At 41.8% G+C, this 24143-nt stretch overlaps 1 protein-coding gene across 4 annotated transcripts in view; it reads right to left on the bottom strand.

The window, feature by feature from the left end:
• The window catches only part of cpeb4b (cytoplasmic polyadenylation element binding protein 4b), a 153185-nt gene that overhangs the window by 33572 nt on the left and 95470 nt on the right, over positions 1 to 24143 (bottom strand). For all 4 annotated transcript variants that reach the window (XR_009655739.1, XR_009655740.1, XM_060935904.1 and 1 more), the window contains 3 exons: positions 12961 to 13011; positions 6118 to 6288; positions 5940 to 6029 (listed from right to left, as the gene is read on the bottom strand). Coding sequence is in view for 2 of the 4 variants with exons in the window: in XM_060935904.1 (XP_060791887.1) it covers positions 5940 to 6029; positions 6118 to 6288; positions 12961 to 13011 (312 nt within the window). In the remaining 2 variants the exon portion in view is untranslated. The remainder of the gene's footprint in view (positions 1 to 5939; positions 6030 to 6117; positions 6289 to 12960; positions 13012 to 24143) is intronic.

The following is a 24143-nucleotide window of genomic DNA, read 5'->3' as shown; positions in this document are numbered from 1 at the left end:
CTAGAATCCTACATTAGACAAGAATGGGTTAACATTCCTATCCCTAAACTTGAGCAACTTGTCTCCTCAGTCCCCAGACATTTACAGACTGTTGTAAAGAGAAAAGGGGATGTCTCACAGTGGTAAACATGGCCTTGTCCCAACTTTTTTGAGATGTGTTGTTGTCATGAAATTTAAAATCACCTAATTTTTCTCTTTAAATGATACATTTTCTCAGTTTAAACATTTGATACGTCATCTATGTTCTATTCTGAATAAAATATGGAATTTTGACACGGGTAGCTTGTACATCTGGGAAAGCATCATTAATGCTCAGTGATATATACACGTTTCAGAGCAATATGCTGCCATCCAGACTAAATCTTTTTCAGGGAAGGCCTTCCTTCTTTAACCAAGACAATGCCAAACCACTTTCTGCACATATTAAAACTGCATGACTCTGTAGTAAGAGAGTCCGGGTGCTAAACTGGCCTGCCTGCAGTCCAGACCTGTCTCCTATTTAAAACATTTGGCACATTATGAAGCGCAAAATATGACAAAGGAGACCTGAACAGTTGAGCAACTGAAATTGTATATCAGGCAAGAATGGAACAACATTTCTCTATCAAAACTACAGCATATGGTCTCCTCAGTTCCCAAACGTTTACAGTGTGTTGTTAAAAGTAGAGATGATGCAACACAGTAGTAAACATGCCTCTGTCCCAACTTTTTTTTTAAAACGTGTTGCTGACATCAAATTCAAAATGAGCATATAATTTTTCAAAAAACAATAAAATTTCTCAGTTTCAACACACACACACACATATATATATATATATATATATATATATATATATATATATATATATATATATATACACACACTGTATTTTCCGGACTATACGTCGCTCCGGAGTTTAAGTCGCATCAGCCAAAAAATGCATTATGAAGACGAAAAAAACATATATACGTCGCACCGGACTACAAGTCGCACTTTTTTGAAGGGTTATTCTATCCATAGAATCTGTGATTCTATCTGATAAGCGGCGCGTGGTTACTGCGTGACTGCATTGTTTAATAAACGAACAGCTGAGCAGTGATAACGCGCCCTTTGCCCTGTAAGTAGCCTAGTCTGATTATTTTAAATATCTACTACTATCTTTAATACTATCACTATCGTTATTACTAATAGCCTATATTATTATTATAACTAATATTAGTAGCCTATTACTGATGCATTAATCAGTTTGCTTTTAGAATATTTTTACCGGTAGGGCTTATTATCGCCCCATGGCTCTTTCATCTTTGTTATTAAAGCTGTAGTCATCATCGAGGAGTGTCATTCTTCATTTTTGTCGAATTTTATTTAATCAAATCAGAGGTCAAGTAGGCTATAGGTATATCATCTCCAAAGACAGGTACGGTAGTAAAAACAACCGTCTAGTGAAAAAACAAAACAAAAAACAACCGCTCAGAGAAAAAAACAGGCAGAAAGTGCGCCTGCCAGTTAACGTCATATCAGATAAAAACATTAAACGTTATTCAGACCATTAACACCATAACATCAGAGACGAAGAATAAAGGTCATCTTGGAAGGAGAGTTATTTTTAAAAATGCAAAACAAAATAATTTATAATAGCCCAGAGAAAAACTGGCTGAATATGTACCATAACATTTGAGCCGGAACATGACGGAACAAGATCCGTAACCTCCGTTGTCGGATCCGGCAGCTATTTTCATTTAATTCGGTGTTCCGGCAGCTATTTAAATGGATCAGATCACCTCTGTGACCATCACAAAGGGAAAAAAATCAAACAATAAATTAAATAAGTAAATAAACATTTGTTTAGTGTTCGGTTTTGATTTTGATATCTGTTGTTGATTTCTCTCCTATGACATCCACAAAATCTATGCCAGGCATGCAAACTGGTCAGGGGTGAAAAAGGTGAGAAGGATGCACGGGGACACGGCACGCGCGCAAAAGTACATTTCGTAGTCTACGTTACAAAAATACGTATTACAGACATGTATATATACTGAATTTAATCACAGTTTGACGACAAATAGTATGTACACACTACAAAAGGGCACAGACTGCCATTTACAAACTCATACAGATAAACTTAATCTCATGCCTTTATTGTTCATGAAGAACACACATTCTCAGATGAGGTCTATACCGTTTCTGGACAGTTTTATACTGTATATGCAAAAGAACAGACACTAAAAAACAACAATAACAACACTGCTTCAAGTTCAGCATGATTTAAACCATTTACACCAGTGTCACATTTTATAGTTTTTTTTCCTCACGCTTTGTAAAGGCTCACCAGTGAGCATAACATGAACTTGTCATGCCTACAACAGCTGAATGCGGCGATTTCCATGTTGCTCAGCAAAACGCTTCACAAATTTATCAAGATCTAATGCTTTTGTGCGCTTTGATTCAATGCTGAGTACAGCCAAACTTGATAGTCTCTTTTCTGTCATAGTCAACCGCAAATAAGTCTTTATGAGCCTGAGAGATGAAAAACTTCGTTCACAGGATGCACTGCTCACAGGCAAGACAACCGCTATTTTACACAACCTGAACAACTCAAAAAAAAACATCATCATCATCTTGGTATGGGTCCAAAAACAGTGAACTCCATGAGAGTGGTAGGACTCTCCTGTTCCCCCTTTTTTCTGTCTAGTACTCTCCTCGTCTGATGTAACTCATGTTTAAGATCCTCAATATTTGAATCATAAGCTTCAGCCAATAGCAATGTTTTCCTTGACAGACGGTGAATCAATATTAACTTTTGTGGCCGACTTTACACAAAACTAATGTCAGACCTAGCTAACATTAGGCCAAAAAAAAAAAAAAAAGTGTGTTTCAGGTAACATGAAATACTAAAATAAGGTCGGTAGGTAGGAAATTTTTTTTTCTTAATTTGTTTTATTTTGTTCGAAAAAATTAACACAAGTAAACATCTTACAAAATAGTATTTTGGCACGGAATCCTTTATACCACACATCATAATAAAATAAGTGTTTTAAATCTTTAAACGAATAAAAAAAAATATCGCAAGAGTTCGAGTTATGATCTGCGGAAGCGTATTGCTGCCACACTCAAAAAAAAAATGGCTTAGACTCAAGTAATAACGTGAAAAGATATTGTTAACAGAGTTATCACGTTTTTACAATATATTTATCATGTAATAACATAACACGTAATTTCATGATATTTTCATGTGATAATGTGAAAACACCTTATCAAGAAATAACGTGAAAATATGGTTTAACGTCCTAGGCTAGGCTACTTCCATTAAAAGCAGACGGCCTCGCCCAGCCTACTGTAGAACTTGGGTCGAGCAAAAACACGGAGCAAAAACATGGCTGAATCCTGAATGACTCCTATTTGTATAAATAGGGGACTACATAGGCGGCAAAATGTAGTGTTTTTCCCTGCCATGGAAGTGCACTTGTATACTGAAGAGGAAGCAATTTGCATTACAGCCAGGAGGGCTGATAGAAGTGGCAAAACATTTTACTTTTTATCGTTTCTTTCACAACTTGAATGCGTTGAAACAAAAAATTATGACAAACTAACGCCACTTACACTAAAATATCGAGGGAAATTTGTAATAAAAACTTTACGGTCGGCAATTTCGACGCGGAAATTCTCGATCGGTCGGGTTACCGGAAACACACTTTTTTTTGCCTTACATGTATAGTTAGCTAAATAACCTTCTCCAACCTGATTTTTATCCTCTCAAAATCAGCATCGCAACTATGCTAGCACTGTTCATTCATTATAATTTCATTTCTTGATAGATAGTTAATCAGCTTTTACCCCTTTCCTCCCGTGTCTCCTTTCCTCGCGACTCCTGGCTCCCTCGCTTCGCGCCTCTCAATTTTCCAAAACAACCAATCTCTGGCGTTATCTCGTGCTGCATTCGCCGCAGTCGGACATTGGAAATTCGCGCACGTAAATGTCAAATTGGCCGTAATTTTTCTTTGAATTCGTCGCTGCCAACTGGGGTAGCAGCAGGGGTGGCAAGGCTTTCTTTTAGAGTGGCATATGCCACCCCGGTAGATCCGCCCATGGTTATTCACCCCCGAGCGCGCTGGAAACTGTTCCATTGGTATTCAGATTCAGTCGCGAGATGAGGTTGCCAGATGTCTCTATAAAAAGGTGACTTTGCGGTCTGAATCTGTGGAATATTCGTAAGCGAGGACTGGCAACCAGCAGTGGGTTGTGCACCAGCTGATCAGAACTCCAATGGAAAAGAAGCGTGTTAGTAACTGTTTATCTTGATTGGCTGTAACCTTGTAAGTGAAATGTTTGGCAACAATAGCGTTGTAGCCTGCCTACCCCCCCCCCCAAAAAAAAACTCTTCGGATCTACACGATTCACACAAGTGACCTATTTTGGGACCAAAACGGCGAATTTCGCCGAAAGGTGAGGAGTTTGCATGTGTGTATGCGAAAGGGGAAGAGGGAGGGACATGGGGTGTATACTTCCGCTCAATAGAACACCATTTTTTTTGTAGCCGTTAGCTTGCGCTGTGGAAAAAATGGCAAAAAAACAAGAAAGCTTACTAAAATTTTTTAAACGAATTCTCCAACTTGTCTTGTAAACCCTTTATTTCTTAACTATTACTTGAATTGATTGCACTTATGTTTGCTGGCACTGCTTTTAATGAGCAGGAGAAAAACAGGGAGGGCCAGGGAGGGACATGACCACAGGTCGGAATCGAACCCAGGTCCCCAGATTTATGGTATGGTGCCTTATCCACCTGAGCCACAAAGTCCCACTGGCACTGCTTTTAAATACCCTACTTAAATCCTTAAAATGAGTCATTTAACTCCTGTCTTGTGTGATCTGATCTCCAATGGTGAAATAAACCGGTTGTGATATGAGTACAGTCTGTTATTTTAGAAGATAAATTTAATATATAATTTAATATATAGCCTAATAAAAAATAATATTTTATAACATATCATCACGACATATTACTGTCTGTAACTGTTCGTCACTAAAGCGTTTTCTAAGATCATAATGTCTGATATTATTATTATTTTTTACACACACAATAAGCGAGTGTGCGTAAAGTTGTAGTAAACCACCCCCCGCCTTTTTTTTTTTTTTTTGAGTCGCCGGACCCACCCACCTCCTGCGTTCCGGGACCTCCCACTTCACAAATTAAGCACTGCCTAAAATCATTACATAACTTATTTAAATAACTATAGACCTATCATTAATAATAAAACACAGGTCAATCAAGTTTATCAAGCTGACGATTTCACTCCAAATCAGCAAATCCATTGAATTCCTCATCCTCGGTGTTGCTTCTGAACAACTCTGCCAACTCCAGCGGCAGACGAAGCGCCGTTTCATCTTCTTCTGCGTGGCTGTCGTCAGACTCAGCATCAGCTCCAGTTATTCCGTGGTGAAAAAAAAACCAACCAACCAACCAACAAAAAAAAAAAAAACATATATACGTCGCACCGGACTATAAGTCGCATGGCCAGCTGAACCATGAAAAAAAGTGCGACTTATAGTCCGAAAAATACGGTAGGTATATATATATATATATATATATATATATATATATATATATATATATATATATATGTGCGTGTGTGTGTATACATACATACGTACGTACATGTATGTATACATACACACATGGGGTTAAGCCAATATAATGGTCACTTGTGGTACAAAGCATTATTACAGAGAATAGTTTTAGCTACCTAGCTGAAGGTTTAGCAGTAACTTTCCTAGCTACCATGACAGCTAGACACTGCCCACACCTACACTCAAAAGGGCATCCTGCCAAACTATGTTAACCCATCTATTTAGTAACAATGCCAGTATGTTCATAGCATACAGTTCTGAATATAGTCCATGTAAGTCATTTTTTACTTAACATTTTAAAATGGAAAAAGAATACCCAACAATCTTCACATACCTTTTGGTGGAAAATAAGACTTGCTCTCAGCCTTGTGAGGCCAGTCCACAAAGAGATGTCCAAAACGACGGAAACTAGCAGTAATCTCATCTAGCAAGGATGACACCACATATAAAAACATGCTCAGCTTCTCATTGTTGGGTTACATTTTCCAATTGTTACTTAAATGGGTTAATACCTTCATCTATATCTGGGGGAAGACCACCCACAAAGACCTTGCGTGAGTAACGTTCCACTCGCTCTCCATTTTGATGTGGGAAGCAATGGGGAGAGCCTAGACCAGGCAGGCTCTGCTCCGCCCTCTCCTCATCTGGAAAACCATCCTCCATTGGGAACAAGGATGAGTGACCTGGAAAAGAACCACTTAGGAGATCAGTACCCGTCAGGTTATTCTGAGAGCTATGTAAAAGTTAAGTACCAGTGAAACACATGAAAAGCAAATTATTTTCAGACCCAAGAACTACAAAGAGGCAGGCAATTAAAAAAAAAATAATAATAAATTTTAAAAAAGTGCACTTTGAGTATCCCCCCCCCCCCATGACCTGTAAACAGATTTGTGTTTCATCACAAATGTTTAATATTACTTCAGCAATTTCCTTAAGCTTAATAAAAATGCTTGCTGAATTCCTAGCTGGGACTCATGTTTATGCCTACAGCTGTTACTATTATACTATGCTGGGTGCTTCTGGGCTTGCTACATTTATGACAGAATGCAGGCCACAAATTCTAAAGACTACATATGCATCTGTATGTATTCCTGGCCACACACCCAATGCTCCCAGGATTGACTACAGATCCACTGCCACCCTTACCAGAAAAAAGGGGTTGCTGAAGATGTGTACATTTGCCATCTCCAAAAATATAAATAAATAAATAAATAAATAAATAAAAGCAAGACAAATTCTATTTTCAATTATTTTTGGTTAAATTAGGGAAATAAGGTACAAGAAATTCAAAAGAGTCACACAGTCACAAATGGAGATAAACACTGCACATGCATATTTTTTCCTACATCATGCATTCATTAGCACGGCCATCATTTTTACACTGCTCAGTAACAGTTTATGATCCCTTTCTGCTTATTTAATTTAAAAAAAAAGTTCTTTACCTCGTCGCCTCCCATAATTCCTTGCTGCATGTAGAATAAGAGCACATGTAAGGTAATGAAAAAATTTTTTGTTTCCTCGACTTTACCTATACTACAGATTAAAATGGTCTATATTCTTTACATTATCTTTTATTGAAAGCATCACAAAGAATATGATGGAGCAATATGCATGCCAAACTACAACCCCGATTCCAAAAAAGTTGGGAAAAAGTACAAATTGTAAATAAAAACGGAACGCAATGATGTGGAAGTTTCAAAATTCCATATTTTATTCAGAATTTAACACAGATGACATATCAAATGTTTAAACTGAGAAAATGTATCATTTAAAGAGAAAAATTAGGTAATTTTAAATTTCATGACAACATCTCAAAAAAGTTGGGACAAGGCCATGTTTACCACTGTGAGACATCCCCTTTTCTCTTTACAACAGTCTGTAAACGTCTGGGGACTGAGGAGACAAGTTGCTCAAGTTTAGGGATAGGAATGTTAACCCATTCTTGTCTAATGTAGGATTCTAGTCGCTCAACTGTCTTAGGTCTTTTTTGTCGTATATTCCGTTTTATCTCATCTCATCTCATTATCTCTAGCCGCTTTATCCTTCTACAGGGTCGCAGGCAAGCTGGAGCCTATCCCAGCTGACTACGGGCGAAAGGCGGGGTACACCCTGGACAAGTCGCCAGGTCATCACAGGGCTGACACATAGACACAGACACAGACAACCACTCACACTCACACCTACGGTCAATTTAGAGTCACCAGTTAACCTAATCTGCATGTCTTTGGACTGTGGGGGAAACCGGAGCACCCGGAGGAAACCCACGCGGACACGGGGAGAACATGCAAACTCCACACAGAAAGGCCCTCGCCGGCCATGGGGCTCGAACCCAGGACCTTCTTGCTGTGAGGCGACAGCGCTAACCACTACACCACCGTGCCGCCCTATTCCGTTTTATGATGCGCCAAATGTTTTCTATGGGTGAAAGATCTGGACTGCAGGCTGGCCAGTTCAGTACCCGGGCCCTTCTTCTACGCAGCCATGATGCTGTAATTGATGCCGTATGTGGTTTGGCATTGTCACGTTGGAAAATGCAAGGTCTTCCCTGAAAGAGACGTCGTCTGGATGGGAGCACATGTTGCTCTAGAACCTGGATATACCTTTCAGCACTGATGGTGTCTTTCCAGATGTGTAAGCTGCCCATGCCACACACACTAATGCAACCCCATACCATCAGAGATGCAGGCTTCTGAACTGAGCGCTGATAACAACTTGGGTCGTCCTTCTCCTCTTTAGCCCGAATGACACGGCGTCCCTGATTTTCATAAAGAATTTCAAATTTTGATTCGTCTGACCACAGAATAGTTTTCCACTTTGGCACAGTCCATTTTACATGAGCCTTGGCCCAGAGAAGACGTCTGCGTTTCCGGATCATGTTTAGATACGGCTTCTTCTTTGAACTATAGAGTTTTAGCTGGCAACGGCGGATGGCACGGTGAATTGTGTTCACAGATAATGTTCTCTGGAAATATTCCTGAGCCCATTTTGTGTTTTCCAATACAGAAGCATGCCTGTATGTGATGCAGTGCCGTCTAAGGGCCCGAAGATCATGGGCACCCAGTATGGTTTTCTGGCCTTGACCCTTATGCACAGAGATTCTTCCAGATTCTCTGAATCTTTTGATGATATTATGCACTGTAGATGATATGTTCAAACTCTCTGCAATTTTACACTGTCGAACTCCTTTCTGATATTGCTCCACTATTTGTCGGCGCAGAATTAGGGGGATTGGTGATCCTCTTCCCATCTTTACTTCTGAGAGCCGCTGCCACTCCAAGATGCTCTTTTTATACCCAGTCATGTTAATGACCTATTGCCATTTGACCTAATGAGTTGCAATTTGGTCCTCCAGCTGTTCCTTTTTTTGTACCTTTAACTTTTCCAGCCTCTTATTGCCCCGTCCCAACTTTTTTGAGATGTGTTGCTGTCATGAAATTTCAAATGAGCCAATATTTGGCATGAAATTTCAAAATGTCTCACTTTCGACATTTGATATGTTGTCTATGTTCTATTGTGAATACAATATCAGTTTTTGAGATTTGTAAATTATTGCATTCCGTTTTTATTTACAATTTGTACTTTGTCCCAACTTTTTTGGAATCGGGGTTGTACATAAACACTTCAGTGTTTCTCACACACAGGTTATACTTGTGCAGTGCCTCTAGGCGTATGGAGCATCTCCAAGTATATTTCAACCCATGACAAAAATTACGATCATTATTAAATCCACCTAAGGGGGTTATTTATTAATCCACTAAGGGGGGGAAACCCACCCCACACACTTTCATGCCAATTTGGCTGATAATTAAAGGGGAACTGAAGGCAAATGTATCATCAAAATTCTACTTCACATTTTATTAAATATAGGAATGCATTTTTGATAGCTATTTTGTCATGCCTATAGCAAGTTATGAGTGTTTGAAATATGCTTTGTAATATATATCAGTCCATATGTCAAAGCAATGGCTGTAAATGAGATTTGTTGAGACCTGTGCGAGACATCGTAGGACGGAAGTAAAACGTACAGCGGAAATCAAAGTGACCAACATCTGCCAACATTGTCAAAAGACTCACGTGCCCGCTTTCGCATGCTGATGTAATCAAGCTGGAAGTCTGGTTTGTTTTGATAGCAATCAGGAAAGTTTGAAAAAAAAAAAAGTAGGCAGTAATCGTCATTTAAACTCGTTTTTGTGCAATATTTCATTTGGAAAACAGTTTTCAAAATGGCGGCACTGACACCTGGCTGACACGTCATGTTTCGAAGTCTTGCACAAGTCTCATGAAGATCGCACAGATGAGTGACGCCTGCTGTGGACCAAACAAACTAAATTCAACATGGCTAAAAATCGAATAGATCGATACGTATAATATTTAATTGCAATTAGTTGCCAATACGAGTCACGATATAAGGTTACTAAAACCGAAAACATAATTGAATAACACGTTAAGGAAACAAAGCAAGTTTAAAAATGACTTCAGTTCTCCTTTAATGCTACGTAATTAAACAAACATGCATTTATTGCATGGTCATGATGGACCACAACTCATCACAGGATATTTATTTTTTGTTGTATGCTTCCTGAACATATTAGTGCTCAACAGCTTCAATATATAGCTATCAGCCACAACATTAAAGCCACCAACAGGTGAACTAAACATTGATTATCTCATTAGAATGGCACCTGTCAAGGGATGGGATATTTTAGGCAACACATGACCAGTCAACTCTCGAAGATGATGTACTGGAAGCAGGAAACAGTTCAGGGGCAAGTGCATGGATCTGAGCGACTTTGACAAGGGCCAAATTGTGATTGCTAGATGACCGGGTCAGAGCATCCCCAAAATGGCAGGTCTTGTAAGGTGTTCCCAGTGTGCAGTGGTTAGTACCTACCAAAAGTGGTCCAAGAAGGACAACTGGTGAACCTGTGACTGAGTCATGGGTGTCAAAGACTCACTGATTCGCATGGGGCACAAAGGCTAGCCCATATGGTCCAATCCCACAGAAAAGCTATTGTAACACATACTGCTGAAAGAGTTAATGCTGGCTATGACAGAAAGGTATCAGAACAAACCATGCATCACAGTTTGCTATGTACAGTATGGGAACGTGCAGCCACAGACTGCTCAGTGTCTCCATGCTGACTCCTGTCCACTGCCAAAAGTGCCTACAGTGGGCACATGAGCATCAGAACTGGACCATGGAGTAATGGAAGAAGGTGGCCTGGTCTGATGGGTCATGTTTTCTTATATGTCATGTAGATAGCCAGGTGCATGTGTGTCGCTTACCTGGGGAAAAGATGGCACCAAGATGCACTATGGGAAGAAGGCAAGCTTGTAGAGATGGTGTGATGCACTAGGTAATGTTCTGCTTGGAAACCTTGAGTCCTGGCATTCTTGTGGATGTTACTTTGACACATTCCACCTACCTAAACACTGTTGCAGACCAAGTACACCTCTTCATGGCAACCGAATTCCCAAATGGCAGTGGCCTCTTTCAGCAGGATAATGCCCCCTGCCACACTGCAAAAATTGTTCAGCAATGGTTTGAGGAAAATGACTGAGTTCAAGGTGTTGAACTGGCCTCCAAATTCCCAAGATCTCACTTCAGTGGGATGTGCTGGACAAGCAAGTCTGATCCACGGAGGCCCCACTTCACAACTTGCAAGTTATGAAAGATCTGCTGCAAAAGTCTTGGTGTCAGATACACAGCACACCTTCAGAGGTCTTGTGGAGTCCATGTCTCAACAGGTTAGAGTTGTTTTAGCAGCACAAGAGAGACCTTTGCAATATTAGGCAGGTGGATTTAATGTTATGGCTGAACAGTGTAATGTTCTAAGTAATATCATACAGCAGTTTAAAAATGGCTCATTAACAGTCATATGATCCATACACTACCACTTCCAGCAAATTGCACTGTTGTTCTCAATAATGCATCAATTTACAGATGCACAAAAATGGTCACATTTTAACAACTGCCACATAGTCATCATGGACACTGATACATTCATCACTTCATGTTCTGACTGCAGTTTCTAGTTAATAAATATATACCTATGCTCATGAGCTCACACGGGCAAGAAACTATATACAACTTTTTGGCCCACCAGTGGATTCTCCTAGCAACATAGCCAAAATCCTTTGAGATGCTACATGTCCCTGTATTGCTTCATAATTCATCATATACAATATATACAAATCAACAGCTCCAATACCAACTGGTTTCAATCATGCACATCAGGTATGTGCTAATCGGAGCCCTAGTGAGTACTATACAGTACCTGCTTAAACAATTGCAGAAAAATCCAAAATCTTTTTTTCTTCTCTACATTTCACTAATTGACACTGTTCCAATTGTGATATTTTATAAGCAATGTTGATCATACATGCTCAAAATGCCAAGAGCTGCTGCTAACTGAGTGAAATCATAGAATAAATAAATAAATCAAAATCAGCAGTGCTCATCTCTAACAGTTTTTCCATGGAATCGAGTTGTACATGAGCTGATAACCAACAAGACCTGTAGCATCGAGTTGGCTATAAGCCATGTATGATGAGATTGAGTGGAATAAATTACATCCACATTCACTGGATTTTAAGAAACAGCCCTTTTAGTTTTGGCAAATTTGATAAATAAAAACTTCATACAAAACATCTGACCAAATCTTTCTGCTTCGAATATAAACAAACCAGTGAAATGACAGTTGCAATTTGTGAAAAACGTCATTATAATTCTTGAAAAATAAAAATACATTACCATCAAAAAATTCCATATTTAGTTGCTTTTTTTGTGTATTTTTTGGGGTTTTGTTTTCAAGCAGGAGTTTGTATTTCGTCCTCGGTTGGTTCAGCAACATGTTTTGCCATTTTGTTTTTCTCTACTCATGGTATACGAGCTGATAGCCTAGTAGTAGAGTAGCCAATCAAAAGCACATGATTGCTCATATTCAGTGAATGTTGATAGAATAAAGAATGTTATACCATACATAAGAGGAACAGTTACAGAAGTATTAGCTTTCTTAAAATGCCCTTCATGACATGAAGAAATGGGTAGCTTTCAGCTAACTCTCCATCATGAGGCAAGGCTAAGAAATTACAAATATTTGTAGCAGCAGATGTCTTGAATCTAGGCAAGTAAGGTTTAGCTGAGGGAGCATGGTCTAACGAGCATGGTCTCGCACCCCCCACTTTTTTTTTTTGCAAAAATGAATAGCACTAAAACACTGGGAAAATGCTTCCTAGGTACAAACATACTGTTAACCTTGCCGACTCTGTCAACACTGAGTTCGCTGGACCAGTCAATCCACCTGCTTGCATGGGGCTGCTAGTTCAATAAAGCAATAAAATAATCTACGCACCATTTATAGGCAAAGGGCTGTCTCCTCCTGGATGGGTGAATCCAAGGCGACCTTCGGGAGAGGAGGGTATAAATCATTTAGTTCATGTCCAAAAAGCAGTACAGAACATCTGTGTTCACTGGACATTTAAGCTTTGTGGATGTACTTTGTGGAAAAACTTCACTATATGTTCCTAGGCCTGCCTGCTGTAAAAGAAATAGTCATTAATACTGAATGAACAGCTTTCCAGGCACAGTCATCATACTCATTCACATACCTACCTGCATTCACAGACCCAGCACATGTATCACTTGGTATATTTACTTTTGATTTAATGCCAAATACAGAAACTGATGCCTTCCTCTGAAGCAATCTGTAATATAGTTAAGCTCTCCCTGTGCATTTATTTTCAAAATCAGAGTCTGGTTTATGGTTTGAACGGATTTCAAGGACATTCACATGGTAAATGCAGAAGTCCATATTCAAGGTTTTCTTGAGAGCCAAAACGCATGTAGTTGTCACTATTTTAATTAAATTGTGCTTCTTTTATGAGGCCACCTTCATTCTGAAGTTAAGTACTCTGGGCATGATCAGAACGTGTACTGGTGAATAAATGTAACTCAAATATGCCTAACTGGAAGCACACAAAGTACTTGCGTGCAAATGGGAGAATCACACCCTAAGGGATTACCAAACGTTTATAACCATTTAGTTTAATAACTTTGTGAGGTAACTTTTAAAGGCTCGTTCCTGTCATTGCCATGGTGAACAATCTCAGCAAGTTTATCAGAATTGTTTCCCCTGTCAAAACAATATGAATGACCATCTTCAATCATCAAAAAGCAAACTGTTCAGAATTACCAATGAAATTCCCCTGAAATAATGCTCCACTGTACCCATTCCCTCCTCCAGCAAGGCACTACAGGAGCAGTGAGACAGTGAGGCCAGTGCCAATGCTGGAGCGAGAACAATGTTTTGTTGCTGCAGAGAGAACAGAAAACCCTTTCTACTGGCACAGGACAACACTAACAATGCCAGAATCCTTTCAAAGTTTTAACACCAGGGTTTCTCTCTGCCTCATCCCATCACTTGTATAACATGTATTTTTCCAACACCAGTGGGTGCATCCTCATTGCTGCCCAAGTAAGGAAATGGAAACCAAGGACTACAATGGAGACAATTACGTTTTAAAAATACACTTATTTAATCCCAAACCTTGATAGGACACTGCGGAAGCAATTCGAAAGTTGAATCAAAGGCATGCAATACACAGCAAAAAAACAAATGTGGGGTCTCATTAATCAAAAGTATGTGTAGAACAATTTCTAGTTGCATGTAAGAACCACCAGTATGCACAAGAAAATTGCCATGTATTATGCACGCATGCGCAGTGGTGCACAATAAACTTTGATAAATCCGACACATTAAAAACTGCTCATGCACGGCCACACACATTTACAAAGAAATTCATCTAATTTCCATATATGGTAAACAACTTCTGAACTGATTTTATGCCTGTGTGCACAGTCTATTGGCCCAATTACATTTTGAAAACCTGCAATGGTGTGAAGAGAGTTGATTTGGTACCAAAATTTTGGGTTCCATATGGGACCTGGTATGGTAGAATGGTAACTGTAACAGTCGGGTACCAATGCAAGCAATAAATAAATATTTCACACAAAAGATACATCAAAAGTTGTATTGTTTAAACACTGGAGTGTTTGACGTGAAAACAGGGACTGTGTAACGTGGATTTATTTCTCATTCAGGCTCAGAATATAAAAATAAATAAAATAAAAATAAAACCAAAACCCTCAGGCTTTTCAAAACGATCAACAGACTAAACTCTGAACTTATTAGCCTAGTCCACACAGTTTCTGGAGACTCCTCAAATTTTAATGAGTCTCCTGGGGTCAAGAGCTTCGCTGGCAAAGCTCGGCAGGTTTAGAAGGAGGAGATCATGTATTTAGATTAATATCTTGGAGTTATCATCATACAAGCATTGATAAACTTTATACTTTACACTTTCCTGTGTGACCACTGCCAAACAGATTTTTTTTAAATTACCTAAATTAGATGAATCATAAAACTTGTCACCTTACTCAGTCATACCTTAGTAGGAGCACTGAGTTCCTACTTACGCATTCATAAAAGACTATTCACACGATAACAGGATAAATCACTTTCACTCTCAGTTTCAATTGGTTTCTTTTTCATGGTGGGAACACCCACCGTAAACAAGATAAAATGTGTCAGTCAGTTTACCATATTTTTCTTTATTTTAATTTCGCATTCTATATTTTCCCTTCATTTTGTCACTTGATTTTATGGACCACAATGGAAATAAGTGTTTTCACTTTGTGTCATCCATGTATTTTTAATGCATTTACAATTGTTTGTATGTATTTACATTCATTGATTTTTATTTAGTAAATTCAATCAATCAAATCTGTGAAATTTAGTTCCCCCTTTGGTCATTGTGATATGTTTATTTCTGTAATATCTCACAAAATATCAGGCCATCCTGGGGCTGGGAAGTTATTTAATTTGAGGGGATTCCCTAGCAAATAATGTGCATGAAATCGCTCACTTTGCGCAGTCAAGCAGACAGAGGAAGCCGGTGCACACATGCGCAGGTTTACCTTCTGGGTTTTACGGCAGCTGGCAGCCGATGTTGCATTATTGCCATCTATAGGTTTACCTTGACTGTGCACTGACCATTGCATCATATGGTCACTAAACAAACAACTGGTCACACCAAGGTGCTCACTGACTGCCAATGTTTATTAGTTTGGTCCTGTGTCTCCTTTGCAACATAACATCTTTTCTTCTCGCTTTCCGTTACTGTAGTCGGTCTTTCACGTTTCATTTGCACACTCATGTCCTCCATTTTTCTCTCCTGTTTCAAATTTGTATCCCACAATGCCTTGCGCGAATAGGGAAAGCCCACCACGTGATGCATGACGCATCTTGAATTGGGTCATGTTGAAGCAGGAAAAAATAGTGGAGAATTTCAGGCCACATGATCCTAAATTCATTAATTGTTCTATTAAAAAAACCTAACAAAATTGGAAGTCTGATTCAAATTCAGTAGCTTTCAGTCCACTAAAAAATAATTGGTGTCAGAAAATTCTTTTTATGACCTACACTTGAAAAATCTGAAACGCAGTCAACCCTTAAGTTTTTGTGTTTGATGCATTCCTAAGATACATTCCTCATCGAAAGGAGTCAGTTGAAGTGGTTCGGGCACCTTGTTAGGAGGCGTCCAGGGGGCATCCTAAGGGAGGTTTTCTGGGCATGCCCTACCGGGAGGAGACCCCAGGGCAGACCCAGGACATGCTGGAGAGATTACATCTCTCGGTTAGTCTGGGAACACCTTGGTATTCCCCCGGAAGAGCTGGTGGAGGTGGCCGGGGAGAGGGAAGTCTGGGCTGCTCTGCTTAGGCTGCTACCCCCATGATCCGGATCCGGATAAGTGGTAGAAGATGGATGGATACATTCCTAAGACTGAACAGAATCACCTCAAGTGTTTAATCACCTCAAAATGGTTCGCCACAATGGGCAAGGTAATGTTTTTTCCACACATTCCAACACAGTTCTAAAACTTTTTTTTAAAGTACAATCATGACATACAGTACATATTACAGAGGTATTACTGTAGTTGAATTTGTGCCGAATACAAAAAAAAGGTAACATGACTAAAAATACTGCATAGATTTGTTGAAATTGACATCAGATCATGCCAAAATCATTAGTGCCAGAAAATACCCTCAGACCCCAGAGGGTTAAAAATTTTGCCTGGGACACAACTTAAATATACTCTCCACTTTTGTCTGTTAAAGTCTGTCTCTGAAGTATTTAGTGTTTTGGAGGCTCTTTTGCTCACTGTAGATATTTTGGACAGGAACACAAGTGTATCCAGAGTTTTCACCTGATAGTCTGGACCACTGGGAGTTGCAGATAAGGCTAGCACTAGTAAAGACATACTCTGTCTATGCTTGAGGCAGGGATACATAGGAAGCATCTGGCAAGTTTTGTGAGGATGGGGAAACTTGAGTCAATGCATTTGCCACCAGGCAAGTGGGTTTTCATGAGAAGGAATCTCTGCCATACCCTTGTCCCCATGTACTTCATGAGAAGGTTTTTCATCAGGCATTACTTTCATTTGGCCTTTCTGGGCATCACTTTCATTCCTCCCTGCCACATCTGACCATTTTCTCTCATTTACAGTGCTTCAAATCAAATGTTGTATTGATTATAAAATACAACTATTGACCTATAAAAGCATTCAATGGTCTTGCATCACAGTACCTGAGCGAACTCCTGGTCCTGTATGACCCACCATGCCTACTTTGCTCAAAAGGTGCAGGCTATCTGTTGGTACCTCAAAGAGTGAAGGCTACATCAGGGGTCAAAGCCTTTTTTTTTTTTTTATTTTTTTTTTTTTACAAAGCCCCACATTTATGGAATAGTCTTCCAAGTAGTGTTCGGGACTTGGACACAGTCTCAGTGTTTAAGTCTAGGCTGGAAAATATATCCATTTAGTCAAGCCTGCTGTTAATTGTGTTTTATTAGGTAAAGGAGTAAATCTGGAGGGTTCTCAGGCATAGAATGTTTTAGTAAACTGGGATGTCTGTATGCTGTCTCGCCTCACTCTCACCCGTTCACTCAGGTTTGTTGACGATGGAGGGGCTAGCTGCTTTATGTCCCAAGGCTCCCTCATGTCTGTGTTACCTTCTGGCTCTACCTTTTAGTTATGCTGTCAATCTTGCCGGAGTCCCTGCTTGCACTCAATGTACGCTGTTCTTAACCATTATATGACCACAGGCATTCCTAACAATCTCTTTTCTCCTCACCTCTCTGTCGAGTTACATGTCAACCTTGAGACACCAGTGGTGCTGGCCCCTCTTGCTCTTTGGACTTGCCTGATCCATCCTGCTGCCCTACTTCTGGCTGGAGTCTCATCACATTGCTCCTGTTGGAAGATGGTCCCATATGGGCAGTCGAAAGATACACTTGGAAGATGGCTCTAGACACTGACAGTTTTACCATAACGGCTGAGGACTAAAATTGCCATGGTAACTTTAGGACTGCACTTGTCATGAACAGTTTTGCATTCAAGTCTCCATCAATGAACAGTTGATAACTTCTTCAAAACAGACTTCATGATAAAACTATAATGAATTTCCTGGTTATAAAACTGCAACTACCTGACCATATAGGACACACGTATAGAAGTGAGTTATTTATGAAATCATGCCATCTTATCACCCAAATGAGGATGGGTTCCCTTTCGAGTCTGGTTCCTCTCAAGGTTTTGTCTTCATGTCGTCTGAAGGAGTTTTTCCTTGCTACCATCACCTCAAGCTTGCTCATTATCAGGGATAAATGTATAAGGGATAAAATTAGTTAATATGTTTAATGTCTGTGTTTCTGTAAAGCTGCTTTGTGATAATGTCCATTGTTAAAAGCACTATACAAATAAACTGACTGGACTTTAAAGGAGATTGCTTGTTCTTCAGGATAAATGCACTCCACTTGTGGTTGAGTCCAGCATGGTGTTAATTTCCTCTTGTTACAAAGTGTTCTTGAACCTTGGATCAAAAAGGCTGCTGTATTGAGAAGTGTTTGTAGCTGCTCATCTGCATATCCATTTTCCAAATTTTTCCTTATCTCAGACTTCATGTTGTGAGCAAGCATAATCTGTGTCAGTGTCCTGTAAATGTGTCATTATCTTCCACATTATAGGGATGACAAAGGAGATTGTGGTGTCGTTTTCTCCATCTCAGGGAATCTATAAAGGTGTACAGAGGGGCCAGGACCAACCAGAGTCTCCAGTTGGCATCAATGGGCATAAGGTGCCACCTGTTTCCATTTTCTGCTAAAGTAGTACAAATGACTTGCTGCTGTTGACAGAAGTGGTTCACTTAATCATGTTCACTTCATCGGGTTCATCATATATCAATTTCTGGATTGGGAGATGAAGATTTGCATGGTATATAGAGTCTTTGAGGCCTACAATCTTGTTGATAGCCAGGTGTAGGTTATGACCAAAGCAAAGAACCCAGTGATCTGGCTGTCTCTTAACCCTCTAGGGTCGAGAGTTTTGCCAGCAAAGCTCGGCAGATTTAGAATGAGGTGGTCATATATTTAGGTAAATATCTTTGCGAGTTTTTATCATATAAGCACGACAAACATATTGACAAACTTTATACTTTCCTATGTGCCCACTGCCAAATACTATTATATTTTTTAATTACCTAAATTATACGAAACAAAACTTGTCACCTTACTCAGTCATACCAGAGTTGGAGCGCTGAGTGCCCACTTACACATTCATAAAAAGACTATTCACATGGTAATGGAATAATAAATCACTTTCACTCTTTCAGTTTCGATTGGTTTCTCTTTTGCAGTGGGAATGCCCACTGGAAACAGGATAAACTCTATCAGCCGTAGTTGAGGCTATTTGAAGGTAAAACTTGTTACGAGATGGCACATGGATTTTATGTGCTTTGGATGATTCAGGGCAGTGATTCAATTCAATCTTGAGAACTGTGACACTGATGAGCAGCGGTGCCTTTCTTTTTTTTTTTTTAAACTCTGACTCAATCCAGCCAAAAGATGAACGTGAATAAGTGTAAATATTTCTTCTATTTCTTATGAGCCTATTGGTTGATGTGATCATCATCTGCAGCTGGAATTAACATCAAAACGAGAGTTGAGGAACTACTGCGCTATAATTCTGACAGAGACATGGCTTAACTCTTCAATCCCGGACAATGTTGTTAGCATCGAGGGGCTAGCTATGTTTCGTGCCGACAGGAGCTGCGTACTAAGTGGTAAATCCTGAGGGAGTGGTTTGTGTATTTCTAACAATAACAGCTGGTGTAAAAATGCTAAGTTTGTCTCGAGCCATTGCTCACCAGACATTGAGCTTCTAACTGTAAATTGTAGACCATTCTATCTGCCCAGGGAGTTTACTTTAGTTTCCATCACTGCTGTGTACTTGCTCCCCAGCACTAACACAAAGGAGGCTATGAGTGTTCTCTACTGGACCATCAGTGAGCTGCAATCCGCGCACACTGAGGGCTTTTTTCATTGTGGCTGGGGATGTTAACCAGGCCAACATGAAGACAGTCTTCCCTCATTTTCACCAGCATGTAGATTATGCAACCAGGGGAGTGAACACATTAGAAATGGCCTACACCAACACGAAGGATGCATTCAAAGCAGCCCCCCGCCCCCACCTTGGCTCTTCTGACCATTTATCCGTTATGCTGATCCCTGCATACAAGCCCCTGCTGATCAGAGGGAAACCGACAGTGAGGCAGGTGAGGGTGTGGTCTGAGGGGGCTATGGAGGCACTACAGGACTGTTTTGAATGCACGGACTGGGACATGTTCAAGGAAGCTGCCACTTATAATGTTCAAAACAACATAGATGAGTATGCCATGTCTGTCAGCTTAGATCAATAAATGCATGGAGGACGTCAGCAACATAGAGCATCACCACCCGGGCCAACCAAAAGCCCTGGATGACTTATGAAGTACGCAAAATGCTAAAGGCATGGAACTTAGCCTTCAAGTCTGGTGACGTGTTAGGACTGGGACTGTTTTGGCCTCTAGAGGCCGCTGTTTTTTCCTGTTTTTTTGTCTATGTTTGTTTTGGCCTCTAGAGGTCGCCACTGTGTCCTGTGTTTTGTGTTGGTGTTGATTGCCTGTTTTCATTAGTGTCACCTGTTTCTAATTTATTTTGTGTATTTATACCCCCTGAGTTCAGTCCTCTTGTCACGGAGTCTTTGTGCTGTTATGTTTAGCTCCAGTTACCTCTGTTCTGTGTTCCTTGCCGTTGTCTCTTTGGTTTTGCACTTTGCTTTTCTTTTTGGACTTTGTGTTTACTGTTTTTTGATCTTCTGAGCGTTGATATTTTGCCTTTTCTTTTCTAGTTTTTTGCTTTTGTATTTAACTTTGACCTTTTGGATATTTTATTTTTCCCTTCATCTTCTGAGCGTTTTTTGGATTATATTTTTGTTTGGACTGTAAATATTGTAAATAAACTTTTTGATACTTTTCTACTTCCGCCTCACGCCTCTGCACTTGAGTCATCCCCCTGGTGGCCTAGTGGGGGTTTGCTGGATTATCACACCAACGAACCAGGTTTGAATCCCTTGGCTGGACGGGGCGGTCCTTTTCCCGAGAGTTCAGGACATGATGCTCGGAAGTTAGCATCATGTTAGCAAAACCCTAACAAAGACTCCGTCATGACCGACTCAGCAGAGACTGCTTCAACTGTCTACCCGGCCAACCTTCAGGGAATTATGGCAGCTTTGACACGCTTCGGAGCGAACACGGACGCTCATGGACGAACGCTCACCAGCCAACGTGAGGCCCTTGCTCGCCACGAGGAACTGCTTCAGCAAATTGGGAAAACCCTGGCACAGCTGACACCTCTGCCTGCATCTCCTCATCCTGATCTAGCTCCTGTTCCTGCTTCAGTGCCTCCCGCCACACTGTCTCCTTCACCTCACGAACCCAGCCTTCCTACACCACAGAGGTATGACGGCAAGCACGATGAGTGCCGGGAGTTCCTTACCCAGTGCCAACTCACCTTTGAGCTCCAGCCTACCACCTACACTACGGATCGCCGCAAGATCGCCTTTGTGATAACCTTGTTAGCTGGTAAGGCACGAGCTTGGGCAACAGCTATCTGGCAGAGACGGGGACCCGAGTGCTCTGATTTTGAACTATTTACTGAAGAGATGCTTCGGGTCTTCAACCAGGCGGACATCAGTACCGACGCAGTGAGAAAGCTCATGTCCATCCGGCAAGGAGGAAGCGTCGCAGATTACGCCATCTCGTTCCAGACGCTCGCAGCAGTAAGTGGATGGAACGAAACTGCCCTGGTGTCAGCCTTCCACCATGGTCTGTCTGACCCCATCAAGGACGGCCTGGCCTCTATTGGATGCCCAAGTGACCTTGAAACTCTCATCTCACATTCTACTCGTCTGGACAACAGGATGAGAGAACGCTGCCAAGTCCTGAGCCCCCCCAGCCTCCCTACCTCTACCTGGAGCCCGTCTACCTCCTCCAGTGACTGTCCAGAACCCATGCAAGTGGGTCGTACTCACCTCTCCGCATCTGAGAGGGAGCGCAGAAGGAGGGACAAGTGCTGCATCTACTGTGGCAAGCCTGGTCACTTCCGAGCATCATGTCCTGAACTCTCGGGAAAAGGACCGCCCCGTCCAGCCAAGGGAGGGTTGTGACGTGGCCTACCCTCTCTCCCAGACTCCCTGGCCAAGGAATCTACATCCCGGTCTCCATCTCCTGGGGTGAGTCTGTCCACTCTTGTCAAGCTTTGGTAGACTCAGGGGCGGCTGGGAACTTTATGGATATTCACTTCGCCCAAAGTATCAATGTCCTGACTGCACCTCTTGAAGTCCCACTGTCTGTGTCTGCCCTCGATGGCCAAGCGTTAGGTGATGGAAGAGTCACCCAAGTTACTTCTCCAGTCTCAAGGTCACAAGGAAGAAATATCCCTGCACTTGATTCCTTCACCTGAGTTCCCAGTAATTCTAGATCTCCCTTGGCTTACCCGCCACAACCCTCGTATAGACTGGATCACTAGCCAGGTTGTGGAGTGGGGTCCTGCTTGCTATGCCTCGTCTGCTCTCTAGCTCTCCTGTGTCTCCTGCCGAGCCTCCTGATCTCACCGAGTTATCTCAAGTTCCCACAGAGTACTGGGACCTGAAGGAGGTCTTCAGCAAGAGCAGGGCCGCCGTTCTTCCTCCACACCGTGCCTATGACTGTGTCATCGACTTGCTCCCTGGGACTACCCCTCCTCGTGGCAGACTGTTTTCCCTCTCTCAGCCAGAACGCAAGGCCATGGAGGAATACCTCAAAGACGCCCTGGTCTCTGGGTTCATTCGACCCTCCACCTCACCTGCTGGTGCCGGCTTCTTCTTTGTCGGCAAGAAGGATGGGGGGCTCCGACCATGTATTGACTACAGGGGCCTGAACAAGATCACTGTGCACAACCGATATCCCCTTCCGCTGATGTCCACAGCATTCGACCTGCTCCAAGGCGCCACCGTCGTCACCAAGTTGGACCTACGGAACGCATACCACCTCATCCGTATCCGACAGGGAGACGAGTGGAAGACTGCCTTTAACACCCCGTCTGGGCACTACGAATACCAGGCGATGCCCTTCGGACTCACCAACGCACCAGCTGTTTTTCAGGCCCTAATCAACGACGTCTTGAGGGACATGATTAACCTGTACGTTTTTGTCTACCTCAACGACATCCTTATCTTTTCCAAGACAATGCAGGAGCACCGCCACCATGTCCACCAGGTTCTCCAGAGGCTGCTACAGAACAATCTGTTCGCCAAGGCCCAGAAATGCGAATTTCATGTTCCCGAGGTCTCCTTTCTGGGTTTTATTGTACGGACAGGCCAACTCCAAATGGACCCAGCCAAGACCCTGGCCGTCCGGGACTGGCCCACTCCCAAGTCTGTCAAAGAGGTTCAGCGGTTCTTAGGATTTGCTAACTTCTACCGCAAGTTTATCAGGAACTTTAGTTCTGTAGCAGCACCCATGTCGGACCTCACCAAAGGGACAGGTGGATCTTATGTCTGGTCTCAGGCGGAAAAGGCGTTCAAAGACCTCAAGGACCGCTTCTGCACGGCACCCATTCTGGTCCTCCCAGACACCTCCCAATCATTCATCGTGGAGGTGGATGCCTTGGACAGTGGTGTCGGCGCGGTGCTCTCTCAACGTTCGGAAGGAAAGCTGCACCCCTGCGCTTACTTCTCCCACCGCCTGAGTCCCGCGGAGTCCCGGTACGATGTGGGGGATCGAGAACTGCTAGCGGTCAAATTGGCCCTTGAGGAGTGGAGGCACTGGCTGGAGGGAGCGCAACATCCATTCCTGGTTTGGACTGACCACAAGAACCTGGAGTACCTCCAGGAAGCCAAGAGACTGAACCCACGACAGGCTAGGTGGGCCCTGTTTTTCAGTCGGTTTGACTTCACCCTCTCATACCGCCCCGGCTCCAAGAACACCAAACCTGACGCACTGTCCAGGCTGTTCTCTGCCACTAACAGGGAGAGTGAAGTTGGGCCTATTATCCCTGTGTCCCGGATTGTGGCCCCTGTCCGCTGGGGTATTGAGGAGGCCGTCCGACGAGCCCAACGCCAGGAC

Source organism: Neoarius graeffei, chromosome 12 (assembly GCF_027579695.1).
Source record: "Neoarius graeffei isolate fNeoGra1 chromosome 12, fNeoGra1.pri, whole genome shotgun sequence".
In the NCBI taxonomy this organism is placed as follows: domain Eukaryota; kingdom Metazoa; phylum Chordata; class Actinopteri; order Siluriformes; family Ariidae; genus Neoarius; species Neoarius graeffei.
Note: the sequence above shows the minus strand (reverse complement) of the source record. Positions and strands in the feature narration are given on the sequence as shown.